The sequence below is a fragment of the Danio aesculapii genome, chromosome 22 (assembly GCF_903798145.1).
Source record: "Danio aesculapii chromosome 22, fDanAes4.1, whole genome shotgun sequence".
NCBI lineage: Eukaryota > Metazoa > Chordata > Actinopteri > Cypriniformes > Danionidae > Danio > Danio aesculapii.
The window spans coordinates 8762878-8786255 of record NC_079456.1 but is presented as its reverse complement, the minus strand read 5'-3'; the positions used below and the strand labels follow the sequence as shown (position 1 = coordinate 8786255).

Sequence of the window (23378 nt, the reverse complement as noted above, 5' to 3'; positions counted from 1 at the left end):
CTAAAAGTGTATAGATTAATCAGAAATAATGCACAACTGTAGAAAAATACGGCTTTTATGTTCACATTGTTTTGTTCTAATATATTAGAGTTATGAACATTTCATTTTTACCTCTACAGTTTGTTCTTGTTCTCACATTTATACATTTAAATCACTTTGTGTCCAATAAAAATGTACTTGTCATAATGGTTTTGTTTCTCTGTTTCTCTCTGTTTCTGTGACATGAAGAGGACAAAGTGACATTCATCCAGGGAAGGACCGCTGTTTTAGAGTGTGCTGAAGAAATACAGAAACGTGATCAGATAGAATGGAGGTTTAACTATAAGAAGTTTCCCATAGCTGAAATCAAAGATGAGCAGATCTCTACATATGCTGGTCCTGATGGGATGTTCAAAGACAGTTTGGAGCTGGACAAGAAAACTGGATCTCTGACCATCAAGAACATCAGTCAAGAACATGCTGGGTTTTATCAACTAAAGATCATGAATAGCAGATCAGCAGCCCGTGTCAAAACATTCATTGTTTCTGTCAATGGTGAGTATTTGGTGTCTTTATTTTATGATGTTCTCATACATTTAAAGATTAATGTTATCATTTTCCTCTGCAGACACAATTTGCTTCTTGCTGGAATAGTTTTGCAAACTGAAACTAGGACAGTTTGTTGTTTTAGAAAGACTATTGTAAGGTTGGGCCGATAGACGATGCCATCGTCCATCGCCGATGACCGATAGACAACACGATGCTGAGCTGGCATCGTGATCCTCTGCCCCACCCCCTTCGCAAACCTGCTCACGAACAATACACACTTAGGCCCCGTTTACACTAATACGTCTTAGTATTAAAATGGCATTTTAGTACGAAAATGATCCACATCCACACTGGCGTTTCATCTAGCATTTCTGAACAGCCCTCTCTCCGGCTGAAAATGCACATCACGTGACCACACACACACACACACACACACACACACACACACACACACACACAGCCACACACACTGTCATACACTCGTCTGAGCTCCAGAGAGCAGTGCACTTCGGACAGTTTATCAAGGATGTTATCGCTGGATGGGGTCTTACTATAGTTGTTAAATGTGATATTTAATTAATCTAGTCTCTAACGACTCTGGTCTTTAAAATCTATCAGGTAACATTTCACAGCATCAGTACACTGCTTTAATTATTCACGCATGTACTTAGTAATTTTGTTGAACACCCCAAATACTGTTGGTTGGGCACCTTTTTTACCGACCATGTTTGTGGACGCCATTATAACGATCACTCTGCCTATTCATGCCAGAGTCCCGCAGAAAGAGTGATTGACAGGTGGTAATCTGTGTGTACTATTATTTATTTATGATTTGGTTATTGGTAAAAAAGACCATGCGGGTCAGGTAGTTAAAACGGTAGGCTACAAATAATTAATTCGTTATGAATTAATTCATTATTCATAAATAATGAATTCACCTCAGCCTATGATGATGATGCCATCGTCCATCACAATGTTTAACATTAGACATCGTACTATGCCAAATTGGTCGACATCGCTCAACCCTATTGTGAGAAGGCTTAATCATAATTAGGTCCTTCTAAAACTGAATAAAATATAATCTGAGTGTTGTTTGTTAACTATGAAGTGTTGTTAACTATGAACCCTTTACAGCCTTCTTGTAATTTCTAATACAGGGTAAAATATGGACATATCATATAAAATATTATTTTATTTAATTTATTTAGAAAATCATCAGTGTACTGCCTTGCATTATGCTTATTTTATTTAAGTATCATGTTACTTGGACATTGTTTGGGACATACCCTGTACAGAGAGGTTCTTTGAGCTTTTGCAAGAAGTTGATTATACTGTTGATAAAAACTAATTATATTGTCTCAATTACGCATGTAACCATTTTTCCCTAAAGGAGGGAATGGGGACATTATGCCAGGGTAATCAACAGATTGGGAAATTGTCAGATGAGCAATCACTCTGAACTGTATAAAAACAGGCCAATTGATGGCTGCGTCCTAAACCGCCTACTACTCAGTAGGTACTGCATTTGAATTTAAACGTACTACTCGGCCGTTAGAAAAGTACGTTCTATACAGTATGAGTGGAAGAAGTATGACTAGAATTCAGACGAACTACATCCGCCATTTTGTCATGGTCTCGTCAGTTGCGTCGCTTTACTCCCATTCATGAATTCTCTCGCATGGCATCATGGGATAGTGCAGCGTGCATAGGATGCGCACTTCAGGATCTCGCCCGAAGTAGTAAGTCAATGTTGGCCTCAACTTCTCGCATACTGATTTTCGAATTCTATGAATTCGGACATACTACTCGGCTCACATACTGATTTTAGCGTACTGTATAGTATGGAAGTATGCGGTTTCGGACGCAGCTTATGTCTAAGAGTTAAGCTGCGGTCACACTGGGCTTTGTGTGTGCGAAATTTGGTCGTACTGCGCTGCGAAAAGGGGCGGGATTAAACAAGATGGTTAGGCATTAAAAAAAGGGAGCGATTGCTCCATGTTTTAAATTTCTGTCAAGAGAGGTCCAGTTTTGATCCTCGATTGGTCTCACGCAGTCAAGTGATGTGAATTCGCAGGTCAGAGTTCACCAAGCTTGAACTTTGCACCGCAGCAACATGTGAAACGTGACGCATGACCTTGCAATTCCGGTCTGACGCATTCGCGTGCGCATGAATGGAAGTCTATGGGAGGAAAAGCCCAGTGTGACCGCAGCTTCAGCATGTGCAGCTCTCACAGGTGCTGCTACTCTGTAATCAGTGAAATATAGAAGGAGCACCTGCAAAAGCTTACATAACGGTTGATTTATTCTTTCACCTGGGTCTGAAGCGTGAGCTTCTATGAAGGCTTTTAGCTTTTATACTTGACATGCTCGTGTTGTACTGACAAAACAGTAGTGTAGTGTAGTAGTAGTAGTAGTAGTAGTAGACTTCACATCAGGCGGTTGTTTTGAATTATCCTTTTGTCCACCTGGTTTAACACTCATTGATTTTACATGAGAATTCAGCTTATGCACCAATCTGAATGTTGGGCTCAATTTCGTTTTTACACTCTGGTTTGTACACGTGTTTACACTCATTCATTTTAATTCTGTTTAAAATTCTCAAATTTTTAAAAGGTTTGAAGCTTGTCTTCCTATGTTACAGATAAGACTGTTTCACAAACAGCTTCCTGCAGTTTATGGCTTTTTTCGTTTCAGATAATGATTCTATGATTCATTTAAAACTGCTTTTATTGAACAAATTAAAGTGTCAGCATCCATTTAAAATTCACTTATGTTTCTGTACATAAATTATAATTGTTAGGGCTGCACAAGATTGGAAAAAAAATTATATTGTTATATATATATATATATTTTTTTTTTTTTCTGTGATTGTATATTGCAATATGAATACAACTTCACCAGATTACATGAATAACCCTATTTGGAAGGAAATTATAGTGTTAGATTGATTGGGGTGATTTTGTTGGAGAGTGCATCTGCATAAAATTTGACAAAACAACATAAATGCAAGAAATCAAAGATATAAATGAAATAAATAATGCTTTATGGTTTTCCGGCGAGCCATAATTTTCAGGAAAATAATGATTAATTAAATGTAAAATAAAACTATATAATCTTAACTGTGGGGCTTCACGGTGGTGCAGTGCGTAGCACAATTTCCTCACAGCAAGAAGGTTGCTGGTTCGAGCCTCGGCTGGGTAAGTTGGCATTTCTGTGTGGAGTTTACATGTTCTGCCCGTGTTGGCATGGGTTTCCTCTGGGTGCTCTGGTTTCCCCCACAAGTCCAAAGACATGCGGTACAGATGAATTGAATAAACTAAATTGGCAGTAATGTATGAATGTGTGTGTGAATGAGAGTGTATAAGTGTTTTCCAGTGATGGGTTGCAGCTGGAAGGGCATCTGCTGTGTAAAAAATATGCTGGATAAGTTGGAGGTTCATTCCGCTGTGGCAACCCCAGATTAATTAAGGGACTAAAAGCGGAAAAGAAAATGAATGAATAAGTCTTTATTGTATGTATAAATAAATAAATACAATTAATCTTTGTTAAAGCTATTATGATTAAAGGCATCATATACTGCATTGATTCAATAAGTAAAATTGTTCTTTGATATAGTAGGTATGTGCCTTAGAAATTTTGAAAAAATCTCCAAAAACCTTTCTTAATAAGCTCATTTATTACCCCAGAATATATCATAAAATAAGTAGGGCCATATTGATCATATTTGGAACTATCATTAATATTAATGAACTCTGCTCTGATGCAGCTCAGTGCCTGCTCTCTCTTTTTCTATCTCTCTTTCACACATATACACAGAGCATGATGTACTCTGAAGTACACGTGCTAAATAATCATACTTCATTTGTCAAAAAATATTAGATAACAAAATGAGTAGATGCCTTGTTAAATCATTTCAACTTAAGTGGTTTAGATTTTTGCTAGCTATCTTTAATCCACCAGAAACATATATATATATATATATATATATATATATATATATATATATATATATATATATATATATATATATATATATATATATATATATATATTTCTCCTTAATTGTGTTGTGGATGAAACCTAAAGGGCTCTATTTTAACAATCTAGGCGCAAAGCGCAGGGTGCAAAAGCATTTAAGGGCGTTTCAGAATCCACCTTTGCTATTTTAAGGTTGGAAAAATCCGCTCTACGCCGTGGCGCATGGTCTAACAGGGTTGAGCTTATTCTCTTAATGAGTTATGGGTGTGTTTTGAGCATAAACCAATCAGAGTCTCATCTCCCATTCCCTTTAAGAGCCAGTTGCGTCATGCCATGGCACATTTGCTATTTACATGGCGGACTTTGTAAGTGAAAAAACTGAACGCTTCACTAGTGAGAAAACAGTTAAACAGAGCATCTACAGCGCGAGAATGAGCCTCCTCATTTTTTACTTTCACTTTCACTCTCTTTCGTGGAAAATGAAACGTGTTGTACTCACAGACATCCATTAGCCTACATAATTAATTTAATTTGTTAAGTGCAAAGATGTTTCAAAACTGTTTCTATATTCATTTCTAATTTCCAGCAAACAAATAAATGAACAATAATAATGAAGTGTGGTCAAAAAACTGAGTTTTTCCAAATTCACATGCCCATATGGTTCAAAACCTGACAGGTGGACAAATCTAAGCTTGTTTTTAATAAAACAAATATAAATATGCATGAAGTAAATAATACTGCTAATAATAATAACATTACACAAAGCAAATTGTCATGATTAAACTAAAAAAGCCCCGCCGAGATGAAGGCAGTGTTTTTTATATTTATAGAAAATAATAATTTTTGTATTATTTTAATCCTTTAATTCTTTTTCATTCGTAATGGTATTTGCAGATTGCTGTACATCCTGTGTGGTGTTAAGCAATGTGTAAGTGAGGCGCACAACTAACGTGCTCTGCGCTGGACTTTAGACCTGCTTTCAGCTGGTCTATTGAGCATTTTAGTTTCTCAAAATAGCAACACGCCAACAATGCGCCTTAACATGCATCTTATCTAGACTGAAACATCCATGAGTCCACAAAGTGGTGCAAATGGATTTGCTATTTAAACAACGTGGTGGAAAATGGGAAAATTAGTGTCTGAAAATAGCAAAACATCATAGAAACAAGTCTTGCACCTTATTGCGCCGGGTGTATGATAGGGCCCAAAGAGAGTGATGTACTTAGTTGTATTTTGAGGCTTTACCATTGTTCCCTATTTGCATTTATGCATTTATAAAAGCTGCACTACTGTATAACTTATTTGTAGTGTATACAGTAAAAGACAGCAGGAAATAAGTACAACCTGTTACTGTATTTGTAGTACACTTAGCATAAAATGAATGCATTTCTAATACATTTTCATTCATTCATTTTTTTTTCGGCTTGGTCCGTTTATTAATCAGGGGTCATTAAACAGAATGAACCAGAAACTTATCCAGCACATGTTTTATGCAGCAGATGCCCTTCCAGCTGCAGCCCAACACTGGGAAACACCCACACACTCTTGCACACACTCACATACACTACGGCCAATTTAGCCTATTCAATTCACCTGTAACGCATGTCTTTGGACTGTGGGGGAAACCGGAGCTTCATTTAGTATATTAACCTACATTTTAGTATATTAAATTGTTCTAAACTTTTACTTTCAAGTTCAATAGTAAATTAAAAAATTGAGGATCATACAAGGAGTGTTACTAAATCAGCTTTTCTTCATCTTGGATGACAGGGATGTATTTACAGTTGTATTTTGAAGCATTAACATGGCATCACAACCACTAATATGGAAACCGACGATTAATATGAGCCTCTGATTCTGTTGTAATGACATTGCAACTCTATTGCTTTCTTTTACTCCATAAAACTGACATTAAGAGCTGAGTGATATCACATGATGAAGAAACTTGCATTAAACTCTTAGCAGTCATGTTTTTGTTGCCTCAAAAAATTTACAGTGTACAGAAACGTATTAACAAAAGATACAATTAAACAGACCTTAAGCTTTTTCAGGGTGGAGCTGGATAATTTTATAATCCATACATCCTGCATTTTGTATTCTGACAAGCTTCTCGTTGCTTAGCAAAACATATAAAACAATCTGTAAGACTTGGTGCGGCTGGCTTTGCTCTCTCTGCATCTACCAAATATAGTCTTTCTATTACTGTATAGAAGAATTCTGCTTTATGTTAACATTGATTTGATCTAATATATGAGAGTTATGAGCATCTTATATTTACCTCTACAGTTTGTTCTTGCTCTCACATTTACAAAATAAGTTTCTATCTCTTTGTGTCCAATGAAGCTTTGTTGACTCACTTGTTATAATTTCTTCATTTCTGTGTTTGTGACATAAAGCGGAGAAAGTGGGAATCGTGGATGGAAGAGCAGCTGTTTTAAAGAATAGTCCAGAAATACAGATTGATGATCATATAGAATGGAAGTTTAATGAGTCTCTCATAGCTGAAATCAAAGATGGAGAGATCTCTACATCTGATGGTCCTGATGGGATTTTCAAAGACATACTGAAGCTGGACAAGAAAACTGGATCTCTGACCATCAGGAACATCAGATATGAACATGTTGGTGGTTATTGTCTAAAAATCAAGAATAGCAAATCAGCAGATCGTATCAGAAGATTCATTGTTTTTTACATGGGTGAGTATTTGAAGTGTTTATGTTTTATGAAGTCCTCCTCATGCATGTGTTTTTTTTCTTCAGGTAATTTAGCTCAAAATGTACAGACTCCAGTTAGACTGCAGATCTTTTCAGTCTTTATCATTTTAAGATTAAAGATTAAATAGTGTTTCTCCTACAATCATTCTGCCATGGTGGTTCACCACACCAAAAACATGCGCCACAGCTGGGGGAAGATACAGGTTGTAGAGGAAGATAACAGTCAGGTCTTTAATATAGCTACAATGGGATCTTTAAGTTGACACTGACTGACCCATATTGTGGTGTGTTGACTGAGAAGAAATAAAATTAAATTTTAATAGTTATTATAGTCTGTTAAATATAATTTTCATTTATTTCCTCAATTTATTCAATATTTTAGTGAACACGAAAGATGATTTAAGAAATTTACTGTGCAGATTAATCATAAATAATGCACATTTATAGAAAAATACTGCTTATTGTTTTTCTAATATAATAGATTTATGAGCATATCATATTTACCTTTACAGTTTGTTCTTGTTCTCACATTTACAGAATATGTCGTTTTCTGTCCAATACAACTTTACTCACTTGTAATAATGACTATTCCTGTTTCTCTGTTTCTGTGACATGAAGAGGAGAAAGTGACACTAATGGAGGGAAAAACAGCTGATTTAAAGCATTATTTAGAAATACAGAAGGATGATTATTTAGAATGGAGGTTCAAATCTCTGAAGACTAAAAAAGAGTCTACCATAGCTGAAATCAAAACTGGACGACAGGTCCTTATATATGCTGGTCTTGATGACATTTTCAAAGACAGACTGGAGCTGGATGAGAAAACTGGATTTCTGACCATCAGGGACATCAGACCTGAACATTCTGGGGATTATCATCTAAAGGTCACGAATAGCAGCTCAGAAGTTAATTGGCGAAAGCATTATGTTTTTGTCGTGGGTGAGTATTTAAAGTCTTTAAGTTTTATGAAGTTCTGCTCATGCATTTTTCATACAGTTTTTACTTTTCAGGTAATTCAGTTGAAAAGTACAGACTGCTGTTAAACACTGAATCATTTCAGTCTTCATAAATTTGAGATAAAAGTTTAATGTTATCATTTTCCTCTCCTGACACAATTTGTTTCTTAATGGCATTGTTTGACAAACTGAAACTAGGACAGTTTGTTGTTTTAGAAAAATAATATTGTGAGAAGACTTAATTATAATCAGGTCCTTCTTGTTTTTTCTTCTTCAGCGTTAGTCCTGTACAGCCTAATTTGTCATATTTTATACCGGGTAAAGAACTGACAAGTATTGGTAACACTTTACAATATGGTTCATTAGTTAATGCATTTACAAACATGAACTGATCATGACACTTGTACAGCAACACTTGTACAGCATTTATTAATCATAATTGAACATTTACTAATGCTTTAACATCCAAGTCCATGCTTGTTAACATTAGTTAATGCACTGTGAGTTATCATGAACTAACAATCAACAACCGTATTTTCATTGCACCTATGGTGAAAAATTTACTTTTCAAGCTGTTTGCACAGACGTGTGTAGATATAGTGTATAGACTCATATTGGGGTGATATAAACACACTCAGTCCTTTTTTTTTTTTTTCAAATTTAACAACATAAAAATGGTGGACCAATTGCAGCAGTTTTCAGATCGACCGCAACTTTACGTAGGAGTGCGGTCCCCCCGCCCACTGAATTGATTGACAGCTGTGCGTATTGTAACATGTCCGGTAGTCACGTGTATAATCATATCAACAAGACCAGACGTGTGCAAAGCAACTGGGAATAAAAGGTGTGTTCAGTTCGCTAGGATCATCAATCATCATCATCAAATGTGATCAAGAGTGAGTTTTACAAGTTTAAAATGTTTTAAAACAGAGCATGTGTGTAATGAATTACAGCGATTTACTTCAGCTTCACTTCATCAGCACAGCCGCGTGTCAGAACAATTATAAAAGATGCTTCAATCCCGGTTTGTGGTCGTTAAATCAGGTTTATTTTGTACATTAACATAACATATATCCATACAGCAGTGGATATTAACCTGTATCCTGTCACATATGTGTGCAAACAGAGTGCGAAGCTAAACGTGCGTGCTGTCTCTCTCTCTCTCTCATTTTCTAATTTTCTCTTTGTGTGTGTGGGTGCTCTCTGTGTGTGTGCGTGAACCTTATACAGACATTGTGTGTGACTCATGGTTGCAACTCACAAAAAAGTGCATCAAATACTGACTGTTAAAGTTCTTACTGTACTATTTCTCACACACGTTACGTGAGATCTGCTTCTTGAGGCAGCCGAGGGTGACAATTGAGGCATGTTGCTGACTGGCACGTGGGAACGGTGAGCAGGGAGGACTAGCCTTAAAGGCCCAGTACAAAAGAACAGCAACCAAGTTTTACTGGCTATAATATAGACACTTCAGACAGCTATAACAAATACTCTGATGGTTGTTTTGAGCTGAAACTTTACAGACACATTCTGGGGACACAAAAAACTTATATTAAATATGAAAAAGGGTAACTTATGTGCCCTTTAACTAACGTTAACTAACATGAACAAATACTGTAGTAAATGTATTGTTCATTGTTTGTTCATGTTAGTAAATGCATTAATTAACATTAATTCATGAACCTTATTGTAAATTGTGACCCAAATATTATTTATGTATTTATTTATTTTTTAGATCATCAATGTAAAGCATTACATCGTGTTTTAACTCTTTAGAAATGTGATCATTAAACCTTTTTAATAATAATAATGTTAATAAATCATTAAACATTTTTATGGGACATAAATGAGACAACTAAAATTTATATGCATTCCTTAAAAAAAAATCCAACAAATTAAAGTGTCATTATCCTTTTAAAATAACTTATGTTATGCTTCTGTGCATTAATTATCAATGTAATAATTTTATTAGGGCTGCATGATATTGGCAAAAACATAGCAAATTTTATTGTCTTATATATTGTGATATGAATATAATGTTATATTGATTGGAGGGATTTTGTTGGAGAGTGCATAAAATATAATAATAATTGTAATTGTCATTTACTTTTACTCCCTTTATTCAATATTATAGTGAACATGAATGATGAAATAAAGCAGTTCAGCAATTTATTGTGCGGTTTAATCATAAATAATGCACACGTATAGAAGAATACTGCTTTTATGTTCATATTGTTTTGTTGTTATATATTACAGTTATGAGCATCTCATATTCACCTCTGGAGATGTTCTCAGTTGTTCTCACATTTACAGAATATTTCTGTATCTTTCTGTTTCTGTTTTAAAGTAAAACTTTACTCACTTGTAGTGACTGTATTTCTCTGTTTCTATGACACGAAGACAAGCCCATAAAAGTCACAGAAGGAACGTCAGCTGTTCTACAGAGTGCTGCAGAAATACAGAGAGACGAGGTTATAGAATGGAGGTTTAACACGGATAAGTCTGCCATAGCTAAAATCAAAGACGAGCAGATCTCTACATCTAATGGTCCTGATGGGATGTTCAAAGACACACTGGATCTGGACAAGAAGACTGGATCTCTGACCATCAGGAACATCAGACGTGAACATGCAGGGATTTATCAACTAATTATCAAGAATAAGCGTTCTGCTTTTTTCGACCCTTTTTTCAATAGTGAGTATTTAAAGTCTTTGTTTTATGATGTTCTTATACATTTAAAGATTGATGTTATAATTTTCCACCGCAGACACAATTTCCTTCTTCCTAGAATTGAAACTGAAACTAAGACAGTTTGTTGTTTTAGAAAAATAATATTGTGAGAAGGCGTAATTACTGTATAATCAGGTCCTTCTGAAACTGAAAAACAGATAATCTGACTGATTTATTTTATTGCAGTGTTGTTATTCTCTTCAACTTTAACCCTGTACAGCCTGCTCTGTCATATTTAAATTGTATACAGGGTAAAGTATGGACAAACTCAGCAATTGTAAATTGTAAATTAATTGTACTGATTGAAAATAACAATAATAGTTCATCATTATTTATTTTTTCTTTGCTGAAATGCAGTTGTAACCTAAACAATAATGTTTTTACATGTTTTTTTTAACATTTATCTTTACATGTTTTTCACAAACAGCTTCACATATTTTATGTTTATAATATTTATATTCCAATTTGTTCTTTTTTTTAGTCTCAGAAAATGATTTTACAATTCATTTAAAACTGCTTTTATTGAAAAAGTTTAAAGTGTCTTTGTCCATTTAAAATTCACTTATTCTATGTTTCTGTACATAAATTGTCAATGAAAAATAGAATTGTGTTAGGGCTGCACAAGTTTTGAAAAAACTGACATTGCAATATTTTGTTTTCTGTGATATATATTGCAATCTGAAAACAATTTCACTAGATTAATAGAACAGCATTAGAGGACAGTTATAGAGTTATTTTGATTGGGCTTATTTTGATTGAGAGACATTTGTGTCTAAACATTTGATATTTGTGTCAATGGTGAGTATTTGATGTCCTTGTTTTATGAAGTTCTCATACATTTAGAGATTAATGCTATCATTTTCCACTGCAGACACTATTTGCTTCTTGCTGGAATTGTTTGGCAAACTGAAACTAAGACAGTTTGTTGTTTTAGAAAGACAGTATTGTGAGAAGACTTAATCATAATCAGGTCCTTCTGTAACTGAAAAACAGATCATCTGAGTGATTTATTTTTATTACACTGTTGTTATTCTCTTCAACTTTAACCCTGATATTTCTAATATTAAAAACCAGTATTTCTATCAGTTTTTGTAAAAAATTGGTAATACTCATAGAACCAATTATAACTGATGTTTATATATCAGCTTCTGCATCAGTCTGAATGTTGTGTTCAATTTGGTTTAAAAAGGTGTTTACATTCACTTGTTTTTAATTATCTTAAAAAAATTTAACCAGTTTAAAGTTGAAGGTTGCCTTTCTAAAATGTTATAAACTATAACGAAATAAAAGCTCTATAGTGTTAATTGTACTGAAAGGTTTTAACAATAACAATAATAGGTCATCATTATTTATATATTGCTGAAATGTAATTGTAACCTAAACAGTAATGTATTTATCTTTACATGTTTCACAAATAGCTTTCTGTATTTTATACTATGTTTTTAAATATTTATTAGTTGTATTTATTATTAATTTATTTTATTATTAATTTTATATTTATTTATTTATTAGTCTCAGATAATGATTTACGATTCTTTTAAAACTGATTTTATTGAACAAATGAAAGTGTCAGAATCCGTTTAAAATTCATTTCTGCTATGTTTCTGTACATGAATTGTCAATATAAATTGTAAATGTATTTGGGCAGCACAATACTTGAAAAAACTGAACGTTGCATTAATTTGTTTTCTGTGATATATATTGCGATATGGATACAATTATGCTAGATAAATTGAACAGCATTGAAAAAAAATGTAGAGTTATTTTGATTGAGAGACATTTGTGGAGGGAAAGACAGCTGTTTTACAGAGAGCTGCAGAAATACAGATTGATGATCAGATAGAATAGAGGTTTAACACTGATGTGTCTCCCATAGATGAAAACGAAACAAGACAGCATTTTCCATTTCCTGGTCCTGAATGGTTATTCGAAGACAGATGGCAGCTGGATGAGGAGAACATCGAACCTGAAGATGGTGAGTTTATTGATTTTGATCAATTAAACACCATGAATAGCAGCTGAGGAGTCCGTGTCAAAACATTCAATATTTGTGTCAATGGTGAGTATTTAAAGTCTTTGTTTTATGATGTTCTCATACATTTAAAGATTAATGTTATTATTTTCCACCGCAGACACAATTTCCTTCTTCCTAGAATTGAAACTGAAACTAAGACAGTTTGTTGTTTTAGAAAAATAATATTGTGAGAAGGCGTAATTACTGTATAATCAGGTCCTTCTGAAACTGAAAAACAGATAATCTGACTGATTTATTTTATTGCAGTGTTGTTATTCTCTTCAACTTTAACCCTGTACAGCCTGCTCTGTCCTATTTTAATTTTATACAGGGTAAAGTATGGACAAACTCAGCAATTGTAAATTGTAAATTAATTGTACTGATTGAAAATAACAATAATAGTTCATCATTATTTATTTTTTCTTTGCTGAAATGCAGTTGTAACCTAAACAATAATGTTTTTACATGTTTTTTTTAACATTTATCTTTACATGTTTTTCACAAACAGCTTCACATATTTTATGTTTATAATATTTATATTCCAATTTGTTCTTTTTTTAGTCTCAGAAAATGATTTTACAATTCATTTAAAACTGCTTTTATTGAAAAAGTTTAAAGTGTCTTTGTCCATTTAAAATTCACTTATTCTATGTTTCTGTACATAAATTGTCAATGAAAAATAGAATTGTGTTAGGGCTGCACAAGTTTTGAAAAAACTGACATTGCAATATTTTGTTTTCTGTGATATAGATTGCAATCTGAATACAATTTTACTAGATTAATAGAACAGCATTAGAGGACAGTTCTAGAGTTATATTGATTGGGCTTATTTTGATTGAGAGACATTTGTGTATAAACATTTGATATTTGTGTCAATGGTGAGTATTTGATGTCCTTGTTTTATGAAGTTCTCATACATTTAGAGATTAATGCTATCATTTTCCACTGCAGACACTATTTGCTTCTTGCTGGAATTGTTTGGCAAACTGAAACTAAGACAGTTTGTTGTTTTAGAAAGACAGTATTGTGAGAAGACTTAATCATAATCAGGTCCTTCTGAAACTGAAAAACAGATCATCTGAGTGATTTATTTTTATTACACTGTTGTTATTCTCTTCAATTTTAACCCTGATATTTCTAATATTGAAAACCAGTATTTCTATCAGTTTTTGTAAAAAATTGGTAATACTCATAGAACCAATTATAACTGATGTTTATATATCAGCTTCTGCATCAGTCTGAATGTTGTGTTTAATTTGGTTTAAAAAGGTGTTTACATTCACTTGTTTTTAATTATCTTAAAAAAATGTAACCAGTTTAAAGTTGAAGGTTGCCTTTCTAAAATGTTACAAACCTTAACGAAATAAAAGCTCTATAGTGTTAATTGTACTGAAAGGTTTTAACAATAACAATAATAGTTCATCATTATTTATATATTGCTGAAATGTAGTTGTAACCTAAACAGTAATGTATTTATCTTTACATGTTTCACAAATAGCTTTCTGTATTTTATACTATGTTTTTAAATATTTATTAGTTGTATTTATTATTAATTTATTTTATTATTAATTTTATATTTATTTATTTATTAGTCTCAGATAATGATTTACGATTCTTTTAAAACTGATTTTATTGAACAAATGAAAGTGTCAGAATCCGTTTAAAATTCATTTCTGTTATGTTTCTGTACATGAATTGTCAATATAAATTGTAAATGTATTTGGGCAGCACAATACTTGAAAAAAACTGAACGTTGCATTAATTTGTTTTCTGTGATATATATTGCGATATGGATACAATTATGCTAGATAAATTGAACAGCATTGAAAAAAAATGTAGAGTTATTTTGATTGAGAGACATTTGTGGAGGGAAAGACAGCTGTTTTACAGAGAGCTGCAGAAATACAGATTGATGATCAGATAGAATAGAGGTTTAACACTGATGTGTCTCCCATAGATGAAAACGAAACAAGACAGCATTTTCCATTTCCTGATCCTGAATGGTTATTCGAAGACAGATGGCAGCTGGATGAGGAGAACATTGAACCTGAAGATGGTGAGTTTATTGATTTTGATCAATTAAACACCATGAATAGCAGCTGAGGAGTCCGTGTCAAAACATTCAATATTTGTGTCAATGGTGAGTATTTAAAGTCTTTGTTTTATGAAGTTCTCATGCATTTAAAGATTAATGTTATTATTTTCCACTGCAGACACTATTTGCTTTTGCTGCACTTCTTTGGCAAACTGAAACTAAGACAGTTTGTTGTTTTAGAAAGACAGTATTGTGAGAAGACTTAATCATAATCAGGTCCTTCTGTAACTGAAAAACAGATCATCTGAGTGATTTATTTTATTGCAGTGTTGTTATTCACTTCAACTTTAACCCTGTACAGCATGCTTTATCATATTTTAATTTTATACAGGGAAAAGTATGGACAAACCCAGCCGCTGGGTTAAATATCAAATGTATTATTATTAATATTATTATTAAAGCATCAATGTTTTTCCATACAATTTATTTGACATTTTTAGGCATTTGTAAGTATTGTATTATATTGCAATATTTTTTTTCTGTGATATATATATTGCAATGTGAATACAATTTCACTGGATTATTTGAACAGCATTGGAAGACAATTACAGAGTTATTTAGATTGGGGTGATTTTGTTAGACAGTGCATTTGCATAACATATAATAAACAAACCACAAACTACATAAATACAAGAGAGCAAAGATATAAATAAAATAAAAATAGTGTTTATGGTTTTCTTTGGAGTCACAGTTTTCTGGAAAATTATTGAATACTCAAATGTAAAAGAAAATGTGTCGTTTTCAGCGTATAAATGAATACATCTATATTTATTCATATCTGTTAAAGCTATTATGATTACATTTTGCAATGACTCAAAAAATGAAGTGTTCTGAACTGCAGCTTCTGGTCAACCTTAATCCAGACTCAACATTGCAGAACACATGTACTTTGTGGAGTCATTGCAAAAGTGTGTAGATTAATCAGAAATAATGTACAACTGTAGTAAAATACTGCTTTTATGTTCACATTGTTTTGTTTTAATATATTAGAGTCATGATTATTTCATATTTACCTCTGCAGTTTGTTCTTGTTCTCACATTTATATAATATTTTATTTATATAAAATTTAAATCTCTTTGTGTCCAATGAAACTTTTCTCACTTGTCATAATGACTATATTTCTCTGTTTCTCTCTGTTTATGTGACATGAAGAGGAGACTGTGACATTCATGGAGGGAAGGACCGCTGTTTTAAAGACTTCTGCAGAAATACAGACTGATGATCATATAGAATGGAGGTTTAACAATGAGTCTCCCATAGCTGAAATCAAAACTCAACAGATCTCTACATCTGATGGTCCTGAAGGGATTTTCAAAGACAGCCTGGAGCTGGACAAGAAAACTGGATTTCTGTCCATCAAAAACATCAGTCAAGAACATGCTGGGTTTTATCAACTAAAGATCACAAATAGCAGCTCAGCAGCTTACTGCAAAACATTCACTGTTATTGTCAATAGTGAGTATTCAGTGTCTTTGTTTTATGAAGTTCTCATACATTAAAAGATTAATGTTATCATTTTCCACTGCAGACACTATTTGCTTCTTGCTGGAATAGTTTGGTAAACTGAAACTAAGACAGTTTGTTGTTTCAGAAAGACAGTATTGTGAAAAGGCTTAATCATAATTAGGTCCTTCTGAAATTATTATTATTATTATTATTATTATTATTATTATCGTCGTTGTTGTTGTTGTTGTTGTTGTTATTATTATACAATATTTTTACATGTTTAGAAATGTGTAAATATTGTAAAAAAACAAAACTGACTTAGCGATGTATGTTTTCTGTGATATATATTGAGATCTGAATACAATTTCACTAGATTAATTGAACAGCATTGGAAGACAATTACAGAGTTATTTAGATTGGGGTGATTTTGTTAGACAGTGCATTTGTATAACATATAATAAACAAACTACATAAATACAAGAGAGCAAAGATAGAAATAAAATAAATAGTGTTTATGGTTTTCTGTGGAGTCACAGTTTTCAGGCAAATTATTGAAAAATCAAATGTAAAATAAAATTTGTATAGTCTTCATCATATAAATAAATAAATTAATTAATTTCTTTTAAAGCTATTATGAGAAAATTTTGCAATGACTCAAGAAATGAAGTGTTCTGAACTGCAGCTTCTGGTCAACCTTAATACAAACTCAACATTGCAGAACACATGTACTTTGTGGAGTCATTGCAAAAGTGTGTAGATAATAATGCACAACTGTAGAAGAATACAGCTTTTATGTTCACATTGTTTTGCTTTAATATATTAGAGTCATGTTCATCCCATTTTTACCTCTGCAGTTTGTTCTTGTTCTCACATTTATATATTTGAATCTCTTTGTGTCCAATAATCTTTTTTCACTTGTAATAATGACTCTATTTCTGTTTCTTTCTGTTTGTGTGTCATGAAGAGGAGAAAGTGAAAGTCATGGAGGGAGAAACAGCTGTTTTACAGACTTCTGCAGAAATACAGAATCATGATCAGATAGAATGGAGGTTTAACAACAATAAGTCTCCCATAGCTGAAAATAAAACTGGACAGATCTCTACATATGATGGTCCTGATGGGATTTTTAAAGACAGTTTGGAGCTGGATGAGAAGACTGGATTTCTGACCATCAAGAACATCAGTCAACAACATGCTGGCATTTATCAACTAAAGATCATGAATGGCAGCTCAGCAGCCTGTGTCAAAACATTCACTGTTATTGTCCGTGGTGAGTATTTGAAGTCTTTTTTTATGAAGTTCTCATACGTTTAAACATTAATGTTATTATTTTCCTCTGCACATAATTTAGTCAATTATAACTGATGTTTGTTTATCAGCTTCTGCGCTGCTCTGAATGTTTGGGTGTCGATTAAATCCGAGGGGTTCACGCTGATTTTTAAAAAAATTCTCTTCAATATTTTTTGATCCAGTTTGAACATTTTAAGGATGCCTTTCTACAGTGTTTCAGATTAGAACAAAATAAAATCTCATATTGTTAACTGTACTGATCAGGTTTTGAAAATAACAATAATAGTTTATTTATTAGTTTTTATTTATTCTTTGCTGAAATGCAGTTGTAACCTAAACAATAACATATTTATATTTACATGTTTTTCAACAAATAGCTTCCTGTATTTTGTATTATGTTTATAATATTTATATTCTCGATTTATTTTAATTTTTTTGTCTCGGATAATGATTTTATGATTCTTTTAAAAGTGCTTTTATTCACAGATTAAAGTGTCAGTATCCAATTAAAATTAACTTATGCTAACATACATAAATTGTCATTATAAAATAAATTTATATTAGGGCTTCACAAGATCGGAAAAAATTGACATTGCGATATTGTTTTGCTTTTTGTTATATACAGTATAGCAGTAAAAAATGCATAGAGTTATTTTGATTGGGGTTATTTTGATTGAGAGACATTTGTGGAGGGAAAGACAGCTGTTTTACAGAGTGCTGCAAAAATACAGACTGATGATCAGATAGAATGGAGGTTTAACACCAGTGAGTTTCTCATAGCTGAAATCAAAACTAGACGGATCTTTCCATTTCCTGGTCCTGAGTGGTTATTGGATCGCAGATGTATTAGAAGGGAGCTGAAAAAAGAAACTGAATTATCGTCCGCTGAGAACATCAGGCGTGAACATGATGGGTTTTATCAACTAAAGACCATGAACAGCAGCTCAGCAGGCTATGTCAAAACCTTCCATATTTGTGTCAAGGGTGAGTTAAAGTCTTTGTTTTATGAATTCTCATACATTTAAAGATTAATGTTATCATGTTATGTTTACATTGTTTTGTTTTAATATGTTAGAGTTATGAGCGTCTCATATTTACCTCTGCAGTTTGTTCTTGTTCTCACATTTATGTTTATATATCTTTGTGTCCAATAATCTTTTCTCATTTGTCATAATGACTGTATTTCTCTGTTTCTCTCTGTTTCTATGACATAAAGAGGAGAAAGTGACGTTTGTAGAGGGAGATACAGCTGTTTTACAGAGTGCTGCAGAAATACAGAAACGTGATCAGATAGAATGGAGGTTTAACTATGACAATCCCATAGCTGAAATCAAAACTGGACAGATCTTTCCATATGCTGGTCCTGATGGGATTTTCAGAGACAGGCTGGAGCTGGATGAGAAAACTGGATTTTTGACCATCAAGAACATCAGACGTGAACATGCTGGGGTTTATCAACTAAAGATCATAAATAGCAGCTCAGCAATCCGTGTCAAAACATTCACTGTCATTGTCAATGGTGAGTATTTGAAGTGTTTGTTTTATGAAGTTCTCATAGATTTAAAGATTAATGTTATTTATTAGATTATTTTTGGAAGTACTCGATTATATCGTTAGAACCAATTATAAAGTCTCAATTACGGATGCATCCCTTGTTCCCTGAAGAAGGGAACAAGGATGTTATGAAACTGAATCTGTTATGCATTTGGTGTTATATGTGTCAAGCAGAAGTGTGAGCACCACTAAAGGCGCAGCCATTTCAATGTTTCCAGGACTTAATTATCAGAATATAGGAATATTTAGTGTTTAGCGGGGTCTTAATTGAAATTACCTACGATATTGTTCTAATATAGTAGAGTTATGAGCATCTCGTATTCGGGACATTCTACCAAAAATGTACATTTTCACTTATAAAAAAAACATGGCAGGGCCTGACTTAAGCTTGGCGTCCTCAAAATCATGCAATTCAATGATAGAGCGCATCCTCCATCACTGTCAGCATCTTCTCCAGCAAATGATGTAACTGTCGAGTCATAGTCTTAAACGTGTATCGGACACATTGTATGTTCAATTTAATGCAAATGTGACAGGACTGACAGAAACATGGAGGCAATTGTGAATTTATCTGTTTTATATATTTGCAGTATTTATTTGTAGAATTTATGCATAACTTCATGTTTTTAATCAATTGATGTGAATAACAACTTAAACTTGCTATTTCTGAGTTAGTTTTTAGCAAAAAAAAAACTATTAAAGCTGTAGGTTCAATTAGGCTGAGGACAAGGACAATGACAGAGTTTGTACATTTATGAAGTGTTTATATATATATATATATATATATATATATATATATATATATATATATATATATATATATATATATATATATATATATATATATATATATATATATATATATATATATATAAAAACAATCTAAGAAATAAACGAATGACATATTCCAGAACAACTCGCATAAATCAACCATCAGGCCATTTTAGACATTTTTGGGATGAAAGTTTTATTCACTGTATTTAAGTTTTTATTTCAGGGACAGATAATGTACGTTTCTGGTAGAATGTCCCCTTTAACTCTGCAGTTTGTTCTTTTTTGTGTGTGTTCAGTAAAACTTTACTCACCTGTCAAAATGATTGTTTTATCTGTTTCTCTTTGTGTTTGTGACCTGAAGAGGAGAAAGTGAGAGTGATGGAGAGAAGGACAGCTGTTTTACAGAGTGCTGCAGAAATACAGACCGATGATCAGATAGAATGGAGGTTTAACTATAAGAAGTCTCCAATAGCTGAATTCAAAGATGGACAGATCTCCACACCGAATGGTCATGTTGGGATGTTCAAAGACATACTGGAGCTGGACAAAAAGACTGGATCTCTGACCATCAAAAACATCAGACATGAACATGCTGGGTTTTATCTACTAAAGGTCACGAATAGCACCGCAGGAGTCCATGAGAAAAGATTCACTGTTGCTGTCATTGGTGAGTATTTAAAGTCTTTGTTTTATGTCCTGCTCAGGCATTTTTTTTTCTTCTTCAGATAATTCAGTTGAAAATGTACAGACTTCCGTTCAATGGTGAATCGTTTCAGTCTTTATAAATTTAAAATGAAAGATTATTGTTACCATTTTCCATGCAGAAACAATTTGCTTTTTGTTGGAATTGTTTGGCAAAAAAATTCACGATATTATATTCAGAAAAAAAAATTATCGTGAGAAGGATTTTTAATTATGAAGTGTTGTTAGTTTCTACAAATTTAGCCCTGCATAGCTTACTTGATCATATTTCATATACACTAAATATATATATATTTTTGCTTGTTCAAACTGCTTATTTAAAATAAGCTGAATCAACACAATTCTTCAAATTTCATTAGGACAACAACATTTTTTTACGCTCAATCCAGATAAATTTGTTCAACGTGTTAACTTAATCGATTTTTGTTGGGATAACATGAATGAATTGTGTGGATCCCTGCATTTTTTACAGTTAAAAGTATGGACAATTATCAAAATTATTATTATTATTTTATTATTCTAAATCATCAGTGTAAATCATTGCATTGTGATTTAAATCTGTAGAAATGAGATCATTAAACCAAGCATTTAAATATAATCATACTGATACATATTTCGGGGACATAAAGAGATACAATAGATATGTATATGCATTTATGCATTTAATAGTGTAAATACTTGTTTTAAATTCAGTTCAGTGGATTTTGTTCCTGTTTAAAGGTTTTAAAATAGAAATGAGGTAAAAGCTCAATAGTGTTAATAATTAAACTAATAGGCCTTTGTAATAACAGTATGATTAATACTATTTTTGTCCTGAAATATATAGTTGTAACCTAAACATGAATGTGTTTATCTTTACGTGTTCTTCACAAACAGCTTACTGCAGTTTATAGATATTTTTAGTCGTCTTTCATAATGATTCTCTAACGCTGTTTCTGTAAATAAATTATTATTAAAACATTTTATTGTATTATATTTAAGTTTGTTTTAGTAACGTCACATGGGTTCTCAACATTAAAATGAAATGTATACTCTTACACTAACCTTACAAGTGCTGAAAGGTTTAGAAATATTTACAATGTTTTAATGAGCTGCACGGTGACACAGTGGGTAGAACATTCGCCTCACAGCAAGAAGGTCGCTGGTCAGAGCCTCGGCTGGGTCAGTTGGCGTTTCTGTGTGGAGTTTGCATGTTCTCCCTGTGTTCGCGTGGGTTTCCTCCGGGTGCTCCGGTTTCCCCAAAAAATTTAAAGACATGTGGTATAGGTGAATTGGGTAAGCTAAATTGTCCGTAGTGTATGTGTGTGAATGAGTGTGTATGGATGTTTGCCAGTAATAGGTTGCCGCTGGAAGGGCATCCGCTGCGTAAAACATATGCTGGATAAGTTGGCGGTTCATTCCGCTGTGTCAACCCCAGATTAATAAAGGGACCAAAAAGAAAATGAGTGAATGAATGAATGACAATGTTTTAATAGCTCAAAATAATAAGCTCTATCTTAAGACTGTAGGTTTGTAAACCAATGCAACAAAGGCAATTTCAGTTCAGAGAAAATATGAGAATGTTCTAATCAAATATGTTATCTCAAGATGTTACACACGTTATATCTAGTAATTTAATGAGACGTTGACATTAGTTTTCCTTTATCTACAATGAAAGACTTGATGTTCAGATCTTTTAATAGCTGTTTTTGTTTCAGTTTCCAAAAGAAAACAAGTGAAGAACTTAGCAATTGAAGAAACACCACTTTTACATGACGAAACACCACTGTTGCATGAAGACGATGTCATATTCGAGAACGAGAGGACGAGTTCACTTTAATGAGAGAAGACACAAACACCAGTGTCAATCGCTGTGACATCATTAACGTTTAACTCTCCAGCTACGTACAAATCATATCTCTGTTTTCTGATCTTCTATTAGCCATCCTTTGATATATTAAATAAAATATATTGTTCTAGTTCAACCGTTAAACATTTGATCTTTTTTAAAAAGATAATTCTTTTTTTAAGTTTAGAATATACTCATATAAATGATGATAAAAGAATAGTATATACATTTTTTGTCATTTATTAATGTTGCGTATTATATCTGTTACTTTTTAAACTTTGATTTCATGCGACTGAAGACATTGATCAGCTTTTATAAGACATTTTATCTCAGCTAGGGCTGCACTGTATATCATTTCAGCATCGGTATTGCAATGTGCGAAATATGCAATAATCAAATTGCAGAATCTGTTGTGATTATAATTAACCAGAAAGCAGTTCAAAACACAAGCAAAGTTAATCCCTACTACAGAAAAAGCACGGAAACCAATGTGTTTTTTAAGGTATGCGACTGTGTTTGATTTCAAGCTAATTTAAACCATTTGGGAACAAGAAATTATCAAATTTGTAGCTTTGAAAAAGATGAATTAACTAAGACTAGACAGTGTTATTCAACCTTTCATTAGATTGTTTGATTATCTTACATTGTTATTTTACTTTTTACCTCAATACTGGTAGAATATCCCCAAATCCATAAAGCACTGTCTGAATCTGTGTTGTGTTATTCTTTAAAACACACTCCCTACAAAATTATCACAATGTAAAGTTA

At 32.8% G+C, this 23378-nt stretch overlaps 1 protein-coding gene across 1 annotated transcript; it reads left to right on the top strand.

The window, feature by feature from the left end:
- The first annotated feature begins 240 nt into the window (after positions 1-240).
- On the top strand, positions 241-22733 carry LOC130215482 (uncharacterized). The gene is made up of 12 exons (XM_056447292.1): positions 241-534; positions 6903-7202; positions 7839-8159; positions 10577-10870; positions 12783-12881; positions 14878-14976; positions 16169-16471; positions 17427-17732; positions 18533-18736; positions 18969-19271; positions 20442-20747; positions 22480-22733. Exons 1-12 carry the CDS (start codon positions 387-389, stop codon positions 22599-22601), a joined length of 2805 nt encoding a protein of 934 aa, XP_056303267.1. The 5' UTR covers positions 241-386; the 3' UTR covers positions 22602-22733.
- Positions 22734-23378: the final 645 nt, after the last annotated feature.